We start from the raw sequence: 20,998 nt of genomic DNA on the forward strand, positions 1-20,998 counted from the left end.
TTTTTTTCTTAAATATCTCTCCTCCATGTAAAGCTAATGTGCATCAGCTTCCACTCAAACCCCCACTAAGCTCAYTTCTGTGCCAAGAAGTACACCTCACCCTTTTCAATCCATAGCACATCACACCACACCACAGGCCTGCCCCCTCTCCTCCCCTTTTTGTTTTCATTTTTTTTTGTGTGCTCAGTTCTTTAGGGCAGGTGCAACTCCTAGCCAGAGGCATCACAGCAATATTAATAAAAACACTTCAGAAAAATCAGTGACATTGAAAATCTAAGCTCCAGCCTGAGGCAATTTCTAGTATTTGAGCATCTGTTTTTATCACAAATCAAGGAAAAAAGACATTGAAATGCTGTCATTCCATTTCTCATGGAATGTGATGTTCCACTGAGTGTTTCTGGGAAAAATCCCAGTGAAAATGATAAACTCAGGAAGCTCTTGAGCCAYACCTTTTCTTTCTGGTTTGCTGAACAAAATCAAAATAACTGTTTCAAGTGGGGCAACCACTCACGTGCATGGGCCAAGCTCAGCGCCCAGAGCCGCAGGTAGGATGCGGTGTTGGAGATGCAGCCGAGGCAGTATTCAATGGTGTGGATAGCCTGGTGCACGAATATGTCTCCAAAATTGAACTGAAATGACATAAAATTGAACATGCTTGATTAGTTCTTCCTTCAGAGCTTCCTGGTTAACAGAGCAACACTCCACCAAAGGCTCTTTGTGCTCCTTGCTATGTCCTGAGCAGCACGAAGAGATTTCCCAGGGAAAGAAAGTGCTTTGGAAAGTGTCAGTTCTGTGGGATCTTCCCATACGTCCTCTCCAGAGAAATACAATTCCAGTGAAAACCAAATATTGGGGAAACCACTCATGTTCCACTCTTTCAATTTCAGCTCCTTAAATGTTAGTCCAATTGCTGCCAGTCTTTGTGATTTCTTATGGAGACAGAAATTCTTATGTAAAATAGGGGCTTTCAGCCTATCAGCCTATGGGCATGCACATTTTGGGAGATATCACTGAATAAGTCTATCTCATCATAATGAATTAGCAAATCTGTGAAGATTCCCTCTGGCTGGGAACAGCCAGCCATATCCACRCTCAATATTGTTGATACTCCCAACTGCTACAAATATTTTTGTCACTTTTTCCTACTGTGTTGCTTCCTGCTGTAGAAGCTCTTGACAATATCTGCCAAAGGAAGGATTGTCTCCCTAGCCAACACTTCTGGCTGCCAACTTCTGAATGCTCTTTTGCAGTTTAGAGGAAGGAAAATTCACTGACTCCTGAGAAAGGGTTGATCTTCTCTGGGTGCAATGTGGAAGTGAAACAACTGCCCCTGAGGAAACAAAAGCTTGAGGTTTGCAAAAGCTTGAGGTTTGCAAGGACACCTGCCATCACCAGGCAAAACCAAAGGAAAAGTGTAGAGGAATTAATTCAGTGATAATTCCAACCCTATTCTGTTTGGAAACACAAACCATTGCAACACTGTGTGTTGTTATTTTGTTAGACAGAAGGGCTGGCAGCTCTGCAAAARTCTTCTGCTTGACTTTGTGTCATTCTGAACAATTTTCTGTCCAAATTTTCTTACCTCTTCCTCATCCCCTTCATGTCCTTCATGGCCACCGCCGTGGTCTCCCTGGGAAGCTTTTTTGGAGTGATTGGTCTCTGGGACATCCACCTCATTGTCACCTCCAGGGTTTCCTGAGATGGCTTGAGAATGGATCTTTCAGAAACAAAACGTAGTGTGTTTGGTTGATACCAAAATGCRTAAGTCCATGGCACTGAACTCCCTCAGTAACCTCACGATGGGTAACACATGAAGGAATATATCATGAACACAACTTCAACAATAGTCAGTCATCATGGACCCCAAAACCAGCATATTCCCACCCAGTGGCTAATAATATCCAAATATTTTCCATCATAGAGCCTTTCTCAGTGGTTCCAGCTATTTTCTAGTTTCTGGTCTCACATTGCTCTTTTTGTTGCCACCATGAGAAAAYCCATCACTTTTGGCAACTGAGAAAACTGAGGTGCATTAAAGCTGATGATCTCAATTAAAAGATGCAAATCAAGGGAATTAGCATCAAGTGAAAGAGCAATGAAAACTGAGAGGATCATGTGACTTGATGAAGGTCACACTGTTCCTTGGATGCAGGCAGAAATACAATTCAAAGCTCTTGATTTGCTTTAAATTGACAAAACCCTCGTGGCCACCACATTTTCTCCTCAATTATTCCTCACAGGGCTTTTCTAGAGGCCTGAACAACCTGACCCAGCAGTTCCATTATACAGCAGAACCAAACAGAGACCTCCTGGCTTCTGTCAGGTTCTGCCCTGTCACCCTCTATAGCCTCCAGCAGGCTTCATGGGAAAGGTCTCCTGACAACATATTGTTTCCTATTGCAGCAGTAATCACTGTCACACCCGCTTTATCTTTGCTTTGCCTGAATGTCAGCGTAGAGAACAGCCTTTGCAGCAAACACATAAATCTGGGGGAATGCAGGATGTGATCAGACAGCTAACATAGGAAAATTAGGAGCAGAAATATGGGGGCACAACAGGAGGTGGGGAAAACCTGTCAGATGTTGCTGGCATGAAAGAAGGAGATGGAGACAGCCGTGTCAAGCCTTCATCCAAATCCCAGAAGAATGACAAAATAAAGAAATTGCAGTGCAGGGGCAGGACTGCAAAGGTCTCCCGGGGACCTGGCTCTCAGTTATAGGTCAGAAGTGACTGGGTTGGAAAAGGTCAAGCAGCAAAACCAGCATCTCTTCCTTCAAATGGAAACATCTGTGCCCTATAAAAGGTACTCSAGGCACTAACTCTGACTATGCAGAGAAGTAAATCTTGACTGACAAGGGAAGTYCTTTTAGTGTAATAAAGGAGAGTATTAATGAACAACCGGGAAATGCAGCTGCCACAGTTGTGTTGAGGAGCTGTGGGCAAACCACAGAGCCCACAGGAAGGAGGGCTCTGTTCATGTGAAGGCAATCACTTGGGGAAGAAAGCACTGCCCAGAAAGCAGGCAACAGCTGCTAAAGCAAGCCTCTTCTTCAAACTGTGTCGATCTCTGCAAGGCCAGGACTTTCACAGATACCCCCTTCCTACAGAGCAGTGAACTGGGGGTTAGTGGAGGCTGTGGACTGACAGAAGAGGTCTTTTCCCTGTCTTGGCTTTACCAGCACTTCAATCTTTCTAAATSTTCTTAGGTTTTGGATATGACAGATGAAGAGCTTGGTGTCAGCTCAACAAATAGGGTATGTCCTTGCCTGCAAAGCTCCCACTTCTGGGGAAAGGTTTCCATCTCTGAGATATTCTCTGGACACAAACCTGAATCATGAGCTCTAGGGGACCCTGTCTCWGCAGGGAGGTTGGACCAGACCTTCCAAATGTAACCATTCTGTGATTCTAGTTTGGGTGGTTCAGACATGTCCTGGGCATGTGTGGCATAAAGCATGCTTTGAAACTGCCAGAGAAAGCCTGAGACCAGGGAAATGCAGAATTAGATCACTGCAAACAGTTTTTGGGCCTGTGTCCTCAGCTTTGACTGCACCCCTGACGGATCCACATCCCTTACCATGCGCTGTGCCTTCTGGTGGTTGGCTCGGAGGATGAAAGGTTTAATCAGAAGCATCCAGGGAACAGCAATCAGAGCAAATATGACCAAGAAACTCTGCACTTCTTTCTAAAAGACAAAACAACAAGCACAAGAGGTTGCTTTACTTCCTTTAGCCAACTACATTTATGTTGGTTAGGAATCCAAGTCTATAAAATGGTAATATTTTTTTAAACACAACAAAGACAATTCCCTGTTTGGCTGTGTCTCCTCTCCTTGCAAGAACATCAACCCCCATAGCTTAGGTTTGGTTACACCTTGTCCCCACAACGATAAGGTATTCCTACATTGCAGTGTGGCATCCCTGCTGCTGTCCTGACATCAGTGTCAGTGCTTTCAGGAAATAACTACAAAACAAACAAAGAAACCTTAAACTACAACTTCTGCATTTTTTAAAAGCTGTCTCAGATCTCTGATCACCTTGTGATTATTCTCATACAACATTTTTATTCAGACTACCCAGGCAGACAGCACATTCTGTTACTGGTGGAGAAGAGCCATAGGAATATGAGAAAAAAAATGCCACTTTGGGAAAGCTTTGGGTTTTTACAAAGCACAATGTTATCTAAAGACATTTTGAATGCTGGGAAAAGTGTGTTTTTCCAAACTCCCCTGAATCCTTAATACAGTTACTTTTGATTAGGGGTTTCTACTAACTCTGACTCCTGGCTGTCCYTAAAACTCCTGTTGGAGTGCCAAGAGTGTGCAACTGTGTAGATGTGGGTGCACATGCAGGGCTGGATGCAGTATTTGCTTGCAGATTCTTCATTGATGCTGCTGATGTAAAATCAATCAAAGAAAAAAAAAATCCATGTTCTGAGAATATAAATAGAAATGACTTTACAACAAGTTTTCTCTGAGGGGCGATTTTTTTTTTTGCTTGCTTTTTATTTTTTCTAAAGTGAACTCCAAAGGGAGATATTTCCGACAAAAAGCTGCCAGAAAGTCCTCTAGATACCTCTACTTATTTTTTTAGGTGAAAATGTAAAGTRTTAAAGCTTTCCAAAGATGAAATAGGAACTTATCAAGAAAGGGAGATGTCTCTAGCATCGTGACCAGACTGCAGGACAGCACGCCTGCAATACCCAGCTTTGCATTTCTAGCCACACTTCTCTGACTTTTTTTTCCCCAACAGCATCTTCAGTTGCATCATTATTCTTGCAAGGATGACACTAGGAAAGAGATTTCCTCTGCATCACTGATTGATAGCTTCTCTTTCCTCTCTGCTGACAARGCCAACACAAATACCAGAAGAATAAACTTCACTTCTGTGACTGACACTTGTGATTTGAGATTCTGAGCCTGTTCCCTGGATCTTCATGCCCACTCTCTACAACACCCACTGCAAATTCGAGCTGCTTGACCCATACCTGGTGCAGATACAATGGAGCATTTGAAGTGTCACTRTAATTGAACAAAAACATGTTGATGAAATGGATGAGGATGCTCGGTGCACTCTGGGATGAGTGGACATCAAAATGACACCATTTGAAAATAATCATGAAGACCAGATAGCCAAAGAGRGAGATAATAAAAATCATCTCTGGGATGAACTGAAGGATAATGTTTATGTATTTCCTGAARTAGCTGGAAAGAATCAGGGAAAATAACTGCAATTAATACATGAGATATTAATACAAGTTTGCAGCCAAGTCTGGCAGTACTTAGTTTATGGAAAATTACCTAACAAATATACAACTATCACTAACCAATAAAGAAGTCCATAATTTTGGGCTTTATCAATGACAACCACTGTTTAAATGCAAAAGCTCTGTTGTACTGGTTCCCTTCAGATTTTTGTACTTGACCTGCCAGTATCTCAGCACCTCAAAAGATTATTACATTGAAATGAAAGCCTTTTTTTTTTTTTTTTAATGGCTCATTTACGAAGTTAAGTATTATATGTCCAGAAAGGTCACACCCAGATGTAGTATCAACCCTGTAGGGTCCTCAGTCCTCTGCAAACACTTTCTATCCTTAAAGGTCACCACACACATTGCAGCTCTGGAGAGTCTCTCAATGTGATAGTGCCAGTCCCTCCACTCTATCACAATTTTAAATTTGTTGTTGCAAAATACAGAGGCAGAGATACAGACAAGCACACCCACAAATCCTGGCCAAGGGCTGCTAAGCCAGGTGAAATAAACATGCACATACTCTTTAGGTCAAAAGAGATTGTCAGTAGTGGAAGGTGCTACATATTTTTAATTCAGCACGCTTCAATATTTCTGCAGAATCGAGAATATAAGGAAGGGAGTTAAAAAGAGAGCTTATTGAAGAAAATATCTGCAATGTTGTGTCTGTCCTTTGGACTTAGCACTGTGTATCAGCTGTGGTGTGAGACAGTGTATGGGATATTTCTGCTCACACTGGGGAAAAGTCAAAATTCAAATCATCAATCCAAAATATGAGGCTTTCCCTGAATGAAGGATACCAGCTTAATGATGAGGAGTTGTGTGTGCTGCTGCAGCAACAGGCTTGGTAAAACAAACTTACATGTGGTTGAAGAGGCTGAGAATCACACCAAAAATCATGTGCACAATCCCTATGACAACCGACATCTTCATTTTGTAGGAGTTCAGGAAAGTCAGCTTGTTCGATGCCACGTTCCAGATCTTTGGGTGAAGGAGCAGGGAGGGAGAGAGAGAAGRACAAGATTTTCAGGTGTTTGATCAATAAAAGGTTTGTGGAAATTGATATTTTGACACCATCAATTTATTCCTACCAGCTCTAGTAWGAGTGTAGCAAGCAAAGGAAATCCAGACATTCCTTTTAATACTTTTCACTATGCCAAGGCATTAATCTAAAAGGTATAAAGTGTTAGCCTGGTTTAACAAAGGAAATAACAGGGATTTTAAATGATCCTATGTMTTTGCTTCAGTCCTCCAGAAACCAAAGCAAAAGCCAGTAGCAGAAYCCAAATATTTTCTGCATCATTTCCTGTCCTCAGGCTGAGTCATCTTCTTTAGCAAAAGTGGAAAAGGYGTGAGAAAATCCCTCCTGCTGCTGCCAAAATTAGTTCCACCTTCAYCAGAGGAGTACTGAGGACAAAGTGCCTACAAACTGTTGGTTTGAACAGAAAAAACTTTTCAACTCTTTGGCCATTGAGCTCAGCTTATTGCCTGCCYCTCTACACTAACTTTTTAGTTATGTTAGGACAAGCATCACTTCTCAGCCCTGCCTTTTTTATGCTACAGAGATTCAGAGCTGCTTCTCCTTCCTTCTAAAACTTCCTACACCCCAAAATCTTCTGCCCTCGGAGACAGTAAGTAGATGCCACTTTTCAGAAAGAAAAGAAACTTTTCTCCTGAAGAGAAAGGAGGAAGACARGATTATTTTAGGGGGTGAAACATTAGCTTTTGTGTCTTTGACACRCTTTGCCTCTTCACTGGATGCCAAAGAGACTGCCTAGATTCTTCATCTCAGGATGACTGGTTTTTTCCAAGATACACCTCAGCCATCCCACCAAGATTTGCAAAATGCAAAGAGCCATCCATCCTTTGGGGCTGATGACATGGATAATCTCCTGAGAGGGGGCCACCTCTTGTTCAGCCATTCTTCCCTCCCACCCAGGAATTTTTTCATCTTGGAGAGGGAAAAGCCAGGTTGGAAGAAGCAGTCTAGGTCAACATGCAAAAAACTGAGCTGCTTCTGACATGATTTCCTGAGCTATTTATAAAAAACTGACTAAGAGGTCTCTGAAAACCAGGGGAAAACAGATTTTCTTTGGGTGACCAATTTGAATGCGGGTACATCCAGCAGGGATGGAGGTTACTTGAATAATATGAAGATTGAAAAAGGAAAGCTTGATGTTAAAAACTGCATTTTGATTCTTGATAAAGACGGGACAACAAGGAAAAGGGAAATAGGACACAGAGGAGAAAATGTGGTTAACTAATACTAGCATTTATTTCATATTCCATACAATAAATAATCTACATGAAAATTAGAAGCTTGCCTTCAAACTGGTGAGGTATCTCTGGAATGAGTTAAGTACTTAAGTAAGGAAACTGAGTGCAGCAGACAGGTGACAAAAAAGAGACTGCAGCACAAGGTCACTCTCAAGGCAAATGGAACTTCCCTTCTCCTTACATTTTGCTGCTGCCTGCAGAATTGTCAGCAAACTATTAATTGCTAATTGCTAAAGAAAAGCATCAGAAGGACTGATGAATGGGAGGGGGAGTGGTGGTTAATGAAGTTGTATTGAATAGTGTGGGGCCTGAGCACAATGTAAATGGTGTGGAATAAGGAATATTCCTTATGTGTTGGTTTTGCCTGGGTTGGAGTAATTTTTCCTCCTTGTGGCTGCTGTGGGGCTGTGATTTGGATTTGTGCTGAACACAGGGTTGATAATATTGAGATGTTTTTGTTATTTCTGGGCAGGACTTGCACAGAGCCAAGGCCTTTTCTGCTTTTTGTGCTGCCAGGCTGGTGAGGAACTTGGGGGTGCCTGGGAGGGTGGGAGGAGACACAGCCAGGGCAGGTGACCCAAACTGACCAAAGGGATATTCCAGACCATGTGACATCATGCTCAGTGTATAAAGTGGGGGGAAGAAGGAGAAAGGGGGGATGTTTGGAATGATGATGTTTGTCTCCCCAAGCAGCCAATGCATGTGRAGGGGCGCTGCTCTCCTGGAGATGGCTGAGCTCCTGCCTGCTGTGGGAAGAGWTGACTTAATTCCTTGTGTGCTCAGCTTTTGCTTTCYCTGTTAAACTGCCTTCATCTCAACCCATGGGCTCTCCAGCTTTTACCCTTCCAATTCTCTCCCTGATCCCACTGGTGGGGCAGTGAGCGAGGGGCTGTGTGGGGCTGCTGGCTGGGGTTAAACCACAACAGCTACAAAAGGAACAAAGAGCARGCAGTGAAAAGCACAGCTTCAGCAGAGTGCAGGGAGCTGCTGATGTATCTGATATGTAGAAACAGGATTGAAATACAAATTCTTTTAGAGCAGTTTAATTTAATTACCGGATCTATTCCAAATGGATATGGATTTCCAGAGTAGACTCCTGGGAYTGCTGGATCCAACTGCAGCACTGTGTTGTCTAGAAGCACATCCTTACTACGAGAGAAAAGGGAAATGACCTTTGCAGCTTAATCTTTCTGTCTGAGCCCACGGTGTGTTTATGTGAGGTGTGCTGGGGACTACCACAGGGTGTCTGTTCTTACTCCAGCCTTCCTGGGACTGGCAATTCTGCACTTGTGTGCATGGAAATGGGYCCCACACAGCCACAGCCTCCCTCACATTGATCATTCTCTATGCATCAGCCCCGGACACCTGCAGGTTTTTATGCACATCAGTGCCTGAACAAACAGGCGTGTTCCCGGGGACTCTGCATTTCCATTTCAATGGCGAGTTCATCTGTGTGTGTCAGAATAAACCCCTGATTCATTCACGGCTGCATCCACAGCAGGGAGCCCTTCCCTTCCCTACACAGACAGCCTCTCTCTCCAAGCCTGCACGCTCCATTTGGTGTGTTTTCACCTCTTCYCTGCATTCAGCACTTACTTCCAAGTGTTATTTTTAAACATGGGGATGATGTGCCAGGAAGAGCCGAAGAAGTTGAAGGATTTGGAGAAGCAGTCRTTGTAGATGAAGCCGGTGTACATGGAGAAGATGCCCATGAGCAGGATCAGGTAGCGCCCGCTGAAGAAGGTGTTCCAGATCTGCAGGGGGACAAAGCAGTCACCAAAGTACCTGCAGGTCCATCAGTTGGTGGGCCTCAAACAGTAGCAGACATKTACTAATCTGTGTACACACACAATTATCCCCAGAAAATTTTGTAAGCAGGTCGAACTGCCAAACCTCCACCTCACAGGTATCTTCGAACAATCTCCACTCAGCCAGGGGGAGGATGGATGTCCCCCTTCTCAAATGGGGCTGATGAGCCTCTCCCTGTGCTGATGGGGTGCAGCAGCTCCCTGGCACTCACCTCATTAGTGCTCTTCTGGGCCAGAAGGCTCTTCTCGTTAATGACCATCCAGAGCGCGAAGCCCAGCATGACGGCACCGTGGCCACAGTCCCCAAACATCACCGCAAACAAGAAGGGGAAAGTGATGATGGTGTAGGGAGCTGCAGGAGGCAAACAGGAGAAGCTCAGCTCCCTCTAAAAAAGAGGCCTCATCAGAGGAGCAGTCTGGCCCATCAGGCTSTCCCTTACAGGTACTGCCCCCAAAGGCCTCCTCAGTCCCTGCCCTACACACCAGGCAGTCAGATCTAGGGCAGAACCAGCTCTACTATCAGAGATTGTTCAGGTGTGTGACCTGTGCTTTCCTTGCAGTTTTATCCTTTGTTCCTTGTCTCACCATGATAAATATCATGTGGAGAGAGCTGCATTCTGGCTTGCAGAATAATGAATTTGAGGTTTTCTACCATGTTTCCCCACTTGCTCAGCCTCAGCAATCAGTTAATCTGACCCTTTCCCACAGGCCCCCATTGCCAGGCTTCTATTAATTCTCAGTGGTTTGTCTGAGATTCTCTACCATYGTTTCACACTTTTATCAGGTCCTTCTGGCCTTCTTTGCCTCAACAGAGTGAGCTCAACTTACATTTGCCTTGTGAGCTTAGTTCCTTTCCTCACAACAGCCACCTCACACTTTGTTCCCCATCCTGTATCTGTTCAGTTATTTCCACCACAATCACTCACAAAAGGCCAACAGCCAAATTCTTTGCCTGAGAAAATCCATGCCTGTACCCCAAGCAGCTCCAATATATTTTGGATTTCTCCATCAGCAGTGAGTCCATATTTTGGGATAGTAGGGGAGCTCAGAGGTTTCACTTTGGCTCATGCAAGCCAAGTGCAGGCAGTTGAGTGTTTCTCACCCGGGTTCATCTCCCTGTAGTTGCCCACACCATAGGCATCCACGATGTTCTGAAACCCAGCGGTGAACTTGTTGGTCCTGTTGAAGGTGGGCGGTGCCATCCTGGTGTGTATGGCCGTGAGGATGGGGGCGATGGTGGAGCCACTGCGCTCCTGCAGACCCAGAGAYGAGGACAGGCATGGTCAGAGGGGAYAGGAGAGAAGAATCAGCCCCACAACACCACTGCTGGCTCATGGGGCAGTCACAAACCCRCTAAGATTTAATGCTGATCTTGATCTTCCTCAAAAGAGGGAAGGACAAACAATCAGCTTGGAACAGAAAAGGGAGCCCCCCATTACGGTAACAGACAAGTCTGAGCATCTGCTCAACATATAAACAATTCTGCTTGGGTGAGAGCTCCAAGGACCCAAAACATTTCTCTCTTACCATTCCTTGATGGAGAGCTCTTTTTATCCGGTCAGCGTCAGCCACTGGGAACCAGATCTCTGCAATGACACACTGCTGGGTGACGTCGATGTTGCAGCAGTTCAGGATGTGGTAGATGGCCTTGATTTTCTTCACCTTGATCCCCCAGGACCAGAGGTTGGCCGCTGCTTCCTGCAGCAGCCGCTGGCGGTGGGAYTCAGTCTGTGTTATCACCTGCAGGCAGGGACAGGGATGAACAGGGGGTGATGGGCTCARCAGGGGACTGGAGAGGGCTGGAGAAAAGGGGCTGTTTGTGGGAATGGGTGGGGTATCCTGGGGAGCAGTGTGGACACAGGATCACCCAGCACCAGTGCTGCTGACCACGGACTCTCCCTGCATGTTCCTGGGTCACTCTCACTGTAGAGGAGGTCACTTGAAGGTCACTCCTGAGCTGTGGGGTTGCCTCCCGGCCCAGCTGCTCACACCCCACCCACATCTCACCACATGCTCCTGATCCCTTAGGATTTYAGSTTCTCTATTTCCATGTACCTGTAATCCTGTAATTCTTTAATGGATAACTCTGGACTGCATATAAAATACTAAGCTATTGCTCTCCCACTTTAGACAAAACAATTCCTCTGCAGCCCAAACTCAAGGACACCTCCCTGTGCCAGGCCCCAAGAGATGGAAACAACAGAGAATTGGGGGGAGCCAACTTGGAGTGAATGACTGCATTGGCTGAGCTGTAATTGGAGGATTCAGCCCTGATGTGCAAATGGACAAAACTGAGAAAAGGTGAAAAACCCGTGAGCCATTGTCCATTGTGGGTGCAGCCCCTGGGTGGGCTGGGACTGCCCTGAATGCACCTGAAGGCCCTTCAATAAATAGAACTGCTTTTTATTCTCTCAATTTTGTCCAGCCTCTGTTTCAGACAGCTGATTTAGGCATCACCTCCAAGCTGCCATCTCTTTGAGGTAGCTCTGTGCCATACATTTGGGGTGTATCACACCACGAACAGGGCTACAGCTTGTGGTCTTGGGGCTTTCATGCACTGTGTGGCCACTTGTGTGAGCAAGGATGGAGATAATGAGGTAATTGTGGGGAAAATAACCTGTGTGGTCTGCCATCTGCTTCCAGAAGGATAAATGCACCTGCAGGGTTTGGTCCCCAGTGAAGCCACTGCCACTTACTGTGTTTAAATCCTCGATCCTCGTGTTGACTCCGTCGAGCATTTCCCGGCGCTCGGTGGCAGACTCTGGGCAGGGATAGACSGTGGCACGAAATCTAGCCTCGGGGAGAGAGAGGTGAGAAACAYCAGTTATTGGACTGAGTTTCATTCCACTGTACTCAGCTCAAAGGCAGGGGAGCTGCACTTCATTCTGACCCAGCAGGTTGCTTTTCTCACACACCACAGTTATGCCTGCTCTGGCAGGAAGATGCAAACAGCTACATTTATCACTTCATGAAGATGAGGATTCTCCTCGCCTGTTCTAGCTGAAAACCCTCCTTGTCTCGGGTGATCCACGGTACCTGATGTCATACAGCACTAACAGTGAAACATCTCCTTTCTGTCCACAAGCTGCCTGAACCGCGAAGAAACCCGTCAAAAACGCACCCAGCCGCGCTAACACGGCAGCCAACAGATGTCCCTCTTGCACTGAGGCTGGGAAAACACTGTCGCTGTCGCTGTCCCTGCATTGCCCTCCTGCAGGCGCTGGGAGAAGGAAAGGCATCGGCTGAGCTGCTGCTGCGAGCGAACGCCCTTAGCGTGGGCAGGCGGCGAGAGCAAATAACCCCGCAAAAACAAACATTCAAACCAAAGGATGCATTTCCAGGGAAAAAAAAAAAACCCAGGAGAATGGCTCTATGCTTCGGGTCCACCTGTTAGGCTGGACACCTTGAGAGCAAGGCAAGGATGGGTGAAGGGTTTTAAACACCTGAGAGCTGTTTCTGTTGTGTCAGYTTAGACAAGGCARTAAAAATGCTTTTGGAAGCTYASYCCCAAGGCTGTGTTTGGGAGKTYAGGTGGGYTTGTTCGGTRTGGTATAAGGGCTAAAGTGGGATTYTRACRTGTGAGTRAGGGGYTCAGCTCCMTGCAGRTRCTGCCTCAGCTATGGGATGGAACACGACCTTCTCCAGCACTGCTGCAGGTCACCCTGGTGAGAAGGTGCTTCCCCCAGCCCACTGYAGTGTCACACAGCCCCTGAATGATYCCTTACAATCAGAAACCAGTTCTGTGTCTCTCTGAGGAGGGAGCAGCTCCCTCTCCTGCCTGTACATCAAGTCCCAGAGTCTCTTCATGCACGATAGCAGGCACGATAGCAGTCTCTTCATGCACGATTCCTCCTGCAAGGCTGAACTGAGCTGAGCTGAACTGAGCTGAGGTGCTGCAGTAACTCAAAAGGCAGAGACAGCTCCTCTTTACCCTGCTCGGTTTGTCCAGTGACATCCAGTGCATGTGCCACTGCTGCCACTCTGCCACGGTCCCTCTTCTTTGCAGAGTGSTGATTTCCTGCCCCTGACCTAAGGCAACACGTTCCCACCATCCTGCCCCGGAGATACACTGAGTCAGGGCTGCAGAAGGGCTGCCTTTCTGCTCGTGAGATGAATTCAGAGGAGATGTAACAGGGTCACAGGGGTCTATCCCTGCTTAAGAGACAAAAATGTGCAGGCTCTGTGAACAGATAAGCATCATCTTCTGGCTTTGCCTGAGCACAGGGTATTTCACCACCTGCTCTACAGAATCAGTTCCAGCACACACACAGGTGAGGACAGTTGCAAATGGAGCAAAACATGCTGGAGTTTCCTAGAGATCAGCCCGGAGCTGTGTGTAATGACAGCACGTGCTCTTCAGCTAAACTTCCCTTTCCACAATTGAATTTCTCCTCACTCAGCACCTGGTATTCGTTTCCAAAGGTTATTCACCCTGCCTAATTATTTCCATCTCCTTATTCTTCACAGCTCTTAGTTCATCTCTAATAAGGATTTTTAATCAAACTTGAAAGCTTATTCCTCCATGCTGTATGGCTCCCCCATTCCCAATAACGTTATTGCAGCAGCGCTGCTTTGATCTTTTCACAGCCATTTTGCATACTGAGTACCAGCTTTGCCCTAATGGCACAGACATCTCTGAAAAGCTCCAGGAGAATCCAGCAGGGAATCCTTACATTGATAAACCCAGTTTAGTATTCACATTAGTACCGAGGCAGCCGCAAGAAAAGGAAGAAGAAAAAAAAATTCTCCCATTTCCCTCCTTCCCACTCYCTCTACACCTTTCTCTAATAAATTTGTGCATGGATTTAATGCTCATGAAATTGGCAGACTAATGTTGCCAATTAGAGTCAAGCAGGGACTACAAGAGTAACCTGAGGCACAGGGCTCTGCAAACAAACCTCAGCCTGCCTTGCAGGAGGCTGGCTTACACCAGTCCCACAGTTTTTGCAGGATGTTTACTTATCATGAATGATGCCTTAGTGCGAAGCAGGGATGTCCTGCTGGGGCTGGAATGACACTGCCATCTGCTTTAGGTAAAGCCAACCCTGCCTTAAAGGTGGGCCAGGGTAAAATGTGTTGGCTTGGGTGCCAGGGGATGGCTGGTGGTGCACAGAGCACAAAAGGAGGGCCAGAGGATTAGTAAATTTAGAAACCTGCCACTCAGCAAAACATCCATATATATGTGCATGTTAGCAACCAAAAAACTTTGAAAGAAGAAACCTAAAGGATGATTTCACTAGCCCTGCAAAGGGTGTCCTTTTCAGGATTTAACTTTGCAGGTGTATTTTCCCTCAGTTAMAAGGGCCCAAGAGAAACTGGACTAAGCTCCTTTCTGTGAACCTACCAGCACATCTGCAACACCAGCTCCTAGAAACTCTGCACATCACAACCTCCCTGATGTGCAGGGATCTGCCCACATTTCCAGCACTGCTGACCCCTCACTGCAGTGCCYATGGTTTGGGTGATTTCAGTGTCAATCAGTAATGGATATGTTGACAGGCTTTGCAATGCTCGTCTTTTGCTCCCAGAAAAAAAGTCTTGTGTTTCTGACTGCACGGGCAAAAAAAAAAAGAATCATCCAAAATTAAATATTTTCAGCACTCTGTGGGCACACCCAGCCAGCTCCAAATGTGTGATCTTGGAAGGCCATTGGCACCGGGACAAATCCAGTGGGAAGCATTCACCACCAGCAACTGCCCAAGCAGAAGGAAGAAGAGTTCTGAAGGGCATCTACGAAGCAGGCAAAGAAATGAGGCAGAAGAAGGATGTGGGGCTGCTGAAGCAGGTCCAAAAGAAGGCTGTGAAGATGGTGAGAGGGATAAAGCACCTTTGCTATGAAGAGAGGGTGAGAAAATTTGRGTTGTTCAGWCTGGAGAAGGAAAGGCTCCAGGGAGACCTTATCTCAGCCTTCCAGTACCTAAAGAGGCCAACAAGAAATCTGGAGAGKGACYTTTTACAACAGCATGTAGTGGTAGGACWASRGGRRWRKSKYTWWAMWSKRRRAGRGKRKRKKTWKRKKTWKWRWRARAWWYTYTYTYKTGWGRGKGKKGWGRSRCYSKRRCASASWSYRCMSAGARRSKSTGKGKGYSCCMYMYCYSKSRSWGTSYCMRRSSMSRKKKKRYRGGGCTTTGAGCAGCCTGGTCTAGTGGAAGGTGTCCCTGCCCCATTTCCAGTGTAGGAATTGCCAGCAGACCCCAAGGTTCTGTCATTTCTGGGGGCTGAAGTCAGTCGTGCCAGCTGGATGGAAGATCCACCTGCTTTTATCCTGACTAAAGGCAGGATGTGAGGGAAGACCTGCCCTGAGTGCAGATGTCTGGAAGAGCAATTGTTCACCCTCTCCCTGCTCAGGTTTTTGGCTGAGGGGCCATACCCACAATGGGTTTGGTGACAGCAGGCAGATCCTCTCACCAAACCTGATCCACTCTGCAACAAAGCTCATCGGTCATCAGCGTTATGAAAGAGTAATAAAATATCCAAACCTGAATTATCCTTTCAAGAYGCTTAACGGGGTGGAGACAAGTCAGGCTGTATGAAGCTTTCATTTCTCTGTCTCTGATTACACAGATATTGCTCAAAGGCCTTGGGAAAGGGTTGAATAAATTACAGCATCATCTTTTCATGAAGAAATGCAGGCAGGCTTGAGAGCAAGTTGAGGATTACCATGTTCCCAGCCCTCAAGYTGGGGCCCCTGGTTTTCAGGGGAAGAATGCTACTTCTTAAACAATAGTTCCCTTTTAGATAGCCCAAGTTAAAATCCTAGCAACTGAAACTCTCAAGAGCTGTATGCCACTTTGGAAAATRTAGGATCTCGAATCCCAAGTGCCAAGGTGATGGATATCTGTCGTGGTGAGGAGCAGCAGGGCTGAGGAGAGGAAGGGAGGCTGGCTGCAGAGCTGGAGAGCTGGAAATCTGATCTCAAGCTCCAAATTCAGCCAGCATGGGCTGCCAGCAAACAAACACATCCCTGGGAGTCACTGTGGCCTGCCTTACCCGTCACAAATCTTCTTGATTTTTTGTTTGAGCTGCTCTCCTTGATAGAAGATGATGAACACGTTCTTCTTCACCTCTTCTCTCTGCAACACACAATTCAAGCAGAATTTAACCCACCCACAGGTCGATGCAGGAAGGTTGGTGTGGTTTTTTTGACAGCCCCTCCACTGGGTTGTTTTTATCCCCCAGCCCCAGTTTTTATCCCCCCTACCAGCAGTGTTTCCCCCAGATGCTCTTTCAGGATTCAGGCATGGGCAGCAGCTCTGGGTTATGGGGGAAGGAGCAATGTGGAGCAGAGGGGACTGAGTCCCACTGAGGCACAGGGCTAATTCCAGATGGGAACAGCCACAGGCCACTGCCATGGTGGTCCCTGTGATCCAACTGCCCCGTGAGGCCTCACCTGCATCTTGGCAGGGAAAACAAACAACCTCAATAGCGGCAAAAGGGGAAAGCAACGTCAGAGAAACTTCCCCCATCCCCAAACTTCCCCACTTTTCCCCTCCAGAGAGATCTGCAGAGGCAGCTTGCCCTGCCAGCTGTGTCTGCAGAGCCCACAGAAGCAGAGAAAAACCAAGCCAGGTGGGTACTGACCGTCACAGGGTCCTCCATGGGGGTGTCCATCTCCGTGTACCGCAGGTAGATGTTCCCCCGGCAGGCTCTCCACAGCAAACGCTCAAAGGGGATCATCCTCTCCCTCCTTATCACCCCTGCTGTRAATCTGAGCACAGTTACAAGATAAATAAATCACAARCCCCTTCTAAGCCTTTAGGACCTGYAGCACACRYGGTTTCCYRATCCCTTGTTTTCCAGTCTGTGCTAGCCAGGGCTCTGTGACTGAAGGCACTTCCAGGGAAAACTTCCCTGCTCAAGCCTTGCTTTGGTCTCAATCTACTGACTTCATCCTCTTGTTCTTTCTTAAAAAAACCCCAAACTTCTCTAGATCAACAGATGAAGGAGAAGAGACAATTCTGGCTAGAAATGGAGGAATGGAGAGTCTCAAAGTCACACAGAGAGTGCAGGAGGTGGAAACTCTGAAGTKGTGGTTTATCTTTACCCTCCTGTTTTTCTTTTCTGGGAAAGCATCAGGCTGCAATGGGATTGCTGTGTGCTGTGGTTGGACACCCATCCCTGAGAACCAGGCTGGTGGCCAGATGCCCGAGTTCAGTAGTCACAGGTGASATGCCTTTAGACAACAATTCTCAGTCAACACCTACTAAGGGGTCACTGGAATCAGTGGCCTGGAGGCCATCCCRATACACACCCCAGCTTGGCAGCTGCCGCAGCAGGAGTGCTCCTCAGTTCCAACAATCCAGATGTATCCTCACTGAAGAAATCATCTGGCAGATTGGTTTCTGCCTGGAAAACATTAGGTTTAAAAAACGCTCTTCAGCATTGCCAGTTTGAAAATTGTTTTCACTTTTTTCTCCTAACCTTTTTATCCCCAAAAGGTGGCTTTCCACGGAGATTCAGACCAAATGAAAAACAATAAAAATAAAACTATATTTTAGCAATGGAAAAGCATAAATGTTGTTTTCAAAGAGGTCTGGGAGCCAAGTTTTTGAGCCCCACTGACTCATGGAGCAATGAAGACTCCAAAGGGACTGAGGTGCTTTTACAAACCTCATAATGGCTCATGGTGAAGRCTTCTCAAAGCAACATGCACCAAATGAAAGTGGCCATTTTTAAGAACCTCCCACACTTCTGTTGGAAGAGCAAAGGGGCCTCTCACCTCAAAGAAGTCCTGGGTTTTCTTCAGCAGATGTTTGAGCTCCGTCAGCTCAAGGAAGTTCTGCTTCAGTGTTTGCTGGTTCTGGTTGGCTTCCAGCAGCTCGGCCTCCAGTTTCTCCAGAACTGTCTATTTGGGGTCCAAGCACAGAAAAACCCTAAAGCAGATCAATGGCCTTTCCCAAGCTGATACCACACCTCAAACAACATTGTTGTTTTTTTTTTTTTTTTTTTTTTTTTTTTTTTTTTTTTTTTAAGGGAGCATACAGAAATATTCAATGAATGCTTCAATAAACACTTTTTGTAGGAAGACACCCATCAAAGCCCACGTGCCATTTTTCCATTGCAAACATTCCCTGTGGGGGTGTTTTCCTCTCCTGGCATTCTGATGCTCTTGACCAAAGCAGAGGCAGGTGAATGGAGGTTTCCCAGCCTGGCTGGGTGTCTCTGGTTTCTCACAGACACCTCAGAGCCCAGGCTGAMGGGCTGTCAGTCTGCTGACTACAAAAGCAACCAAAAATGCAGCCATTAGCTTAGGTTCATCAGCTGAAGGCCAAAAATTGGGTGAAAACTCGGGGCTGGAACACACCAGGAAACCAATTTGCTTGTGAAGCTGGAGCCTTGGAAATGTTGATTTTCCTTCCCAATCACCTACGTGTGCAGCATTTTAAAATTACCCTGTCAGGGAACTTGGCTTCCAGCCGGGCCAGGATAAAACATCCCCAAATCCAAAAGATCCAAAAGCCAGGCCCAGGTAATTGTGCCAGGTCGCAGCATCACAGCCACACTCCCAGCAGGACAGGCAGCCCTGGGTTTTTGTGCAGTGAAGTTGGTTCTAACATCAGCTCTCTGGGCAAAACACCAAATCCCTCCTTATTCCCTCCTGTAGGATAAGGGGGGCATTCTGTGAAAGTGAAACTTTTTCATTWATATTTGGGACCAGAGAGGAAGGGAAAAACACTGGGCTCCTTCAGGACCATGCAGCAGGGCCAGCTTTAACCTAAATGGTGAGGCAGCAGCTGGGGCAGCACCTCCTCGGGCAGGGAGAGCTGTGCCAGCAGGACAGGGCTCATCCAGCACATCACAGACACAGTCCAGAGCCCTCCTCCCCAATCCTGTATTTCCACCCCAATCCTGTACCTCCATATCAATCATTTCCCGAGGCAGAGGCGTCTCCGGGTACTTTTCACCTTTCACTACCTCAACGTTCTCTTCCATCTCGTTTTCCAGAAAACCTGCAAGGAAAGGGCACAGAGATGTCAGCACAGAACCATCCCTGGTCACCAGCTGCTTGCTCCTGGTATCCCAGGGAGATGTGAGAAGGTGGAGTGATTTACAAGGGCCATCATCCCAGTGCATATGATGCCTTAAGAATTTTTAATTCCTATTCTTCATGTATCCTAGTTCTAGGCTTCATGAACTGCTAACACCCTCTGTTCTCAGCATTTTAGACAAAACATTGCTCTCAACTRGAAAATCCAAGGACAYTTCACTGCCTCAGAGCCCCAAAATATGTAAACAGCGATGAATTGGAGGGAGCAAGCTTGGRGTGGCTGACATCATCACCTGAAGGTGTAATTGGGCAATTGTTAATAAGACATGCCCAGCCCCAGATTTGCCTTGCTGTTTCATAAAACCTAATTAACCTCTTTTCAGTTCAGTCAACCATTTTCAAAACAGGGGCAACAATTTATTGCCTATACGGGGTGAAGCGGTAATTAGCCGAGGCATGGAAAATATTTCCAGGGGYTCAGATGAAAACATCACCAATTTGCCACTAATTTTGCTCCCCAGTGTGAGAGCACTCAAAGAAATAAATCCCACACCACCGGCTGGCAGGGAGCCCATGGTGTTTGACAGGCGTTTACTCACGCAGGATCCTCTCCAAGGATTCACACCTTCTCACTTCATTCACAAACTTCCTCTGGAAGCTGCTGACATTCACATTCAGCTGAAAAACAGGAGGGAAAACAAGCCTGGGGCTGAAGGAGTGGATGGCAAACACCGCTGAGTGTGACAAAAGGGCAGGGCAGTACCCTGGGCATCCTCGGGGGACAAGGACTCRGTGGCCTGGTGACAGCAGGAGTGACAGGGGGACCTTCATGGGGACACCCCCTGCTCCCTGGTGATGGAGGGAATTGTCCTGAGGTGGTGCAGAGAGCACTGCACTGGATGTAAAGTTGTTTATTGTAAAGAAGCTTTGTATTTTATAAGAACTTAAATAACTCATAATTAGTTTTTATTTGCACATAATGTATACTAATGGGTAAAGTTTGGGGGGGTTTAATTTTTTTTTTTTTATGACCACAGCTCTCTGTGAGTTGGCGTTTTTTTGTATTTAATTGTAATTATTTATATAGAGGATTTTTTTTTTTACAAAAGTAAACAGGTTTCTGCTGTCCAAAGCATGGTTTGGGTCTCCATGTTTGGGTTTCAGACCAGCCTTGGGGAAGCCCCGCTCTCACCACGCATTTTTTGGCAGGTTTATCTTTGCCAGGGGCTTTGAGGGCAGGATGGGCACAGCCCAGGGCACATCCCCAGCATGCCAGGCAGGCTCTACTCACATCTCTGAACTGCACCAGCCCCAGCTCGCCCAGCTCAGCCACGCAGCAGTAGGCAGCCTCCACCTGCAGGAAGAGCTGCCTCAGGCTCATCTCCTCGCTCCTGAAGACAGAGGCCATGTCCCCTCCTCTCCTCTGGCCCTKGCAGGATTTGTGGCAGCAGCAGCAGGGTGTTCCTCGCCCAGGGAGGGGCAAAAAGGTGCCAAGCTCTGCAGGAACATTGGGGTCACTGAGTCAAAGTGCTGGAAGGTAACACACTGCTGCCCATCAGCTCCTCCTGATGCCTGATGATTTTTGCTTTTCCCTTTACACTTCTGTACCCCCTATACATCTGCCTGTACCCCTTAGCCCACATGCTAAGCTTGCTGAAGCTTGATATTCCAGCTTAGT

At 46.6% G+C, this 20,998-nt stretch overlaps 1 protein-coding gene across 1 annotated transcript in view; it reads right to left on the reverse strand.

The window, feature by feature from the left end:
• ATP6V0A4 (ATPase H+ transporting V0 subunit a4) overlaps window positions 1-20,779 on the reverse strand; it is a 22,423-nt gene extending 1,644 nt beyond the window's left edge. The window contains exons 1-18 of the mRNA XM_057386088.1: window positions 20,612-20,779; window positions 19,920-19,998; window positions 19,188-19,282; window positions 18,052-18,177; window positions 17,584-17,678; window positions 16,914-17,040; window positions 16,323-16,405; window positions 12,029-12,122; window positions 10,860-11,072; window positions 10,435-10,585; window positions 9,545-9,684; window positions 9,121-9,278; window positions 8,580-8,673; window positions 6,110-6,228; window positions 4,984-5,200; window positions 3,575-3,682; window positions 1,583-1,717; window positions 512-629 (exon numbers count right to left, since the gene is read on the reverse strand). Of these exons, the coding sequence (XP_057242071.1) occupies window positions 512-629; window positions 1,583-1,717; window positions 3,575-3,682; window positions 4,984-5,200; window positions 6,110-6,228; window positions 8,580-8,673; window positions 9,121-9,278; window positions 9,545-9,684; window positions 10,435-10,585; window positions 10,860-11,072; window positions 12,029-12,122; window positions 16,323-16,405; window positions 16,914-17,040; window positions 17,584-17,678; window positions 18,052-18,177; window positions 19,188-19,282; window positions 19,920-19,998; window positions 20,612-20,728 (2,269 nt within the window). The 5' untranslated portion in view covers window positions 20,729-20,779. The remainder of the gene's footprint in view (window positions 1-511; window positions 630-1,582; window positions 1,718-3,574; window positions 3,683-4,983; window positions 5,201-6,109; window positions 6,229-8,579; window positions 8,674-9,120; window positions 9,279-9,544; window positions 9,685-10,434; window positions 10,586-10,859; window positions 11,073-12,028; window positions 12,123-16,322; window positions 16,406-16,913; window positions 17,041-17,583; window positions 17,679-18,051; window positions 18,178-19,187; window positions 19,283-19,919; window positions 19,999-20,611) is intronic.
• Between the last annotated feature and the right edge of the window lie 219 nt (window positions 20,780-20,998).

The sequence above is a fragment of the Malurus melanocephalus genome, unplaced genomic scaffold (assembly GCF_030028575.1).
Source record: "Malurus melanocephalus ecotype Western Australia unplaced genomic scaffold, MMel_1.1 scaffold_910, whole genome shotgun sequence".
NCBI classification, from domain to species: domain Eukaryota; kingdom Metazoa; phylum Chordata; class Aves; order Passeriformes; family Maluridae; genus Malurus; species Malurus melanocephalus.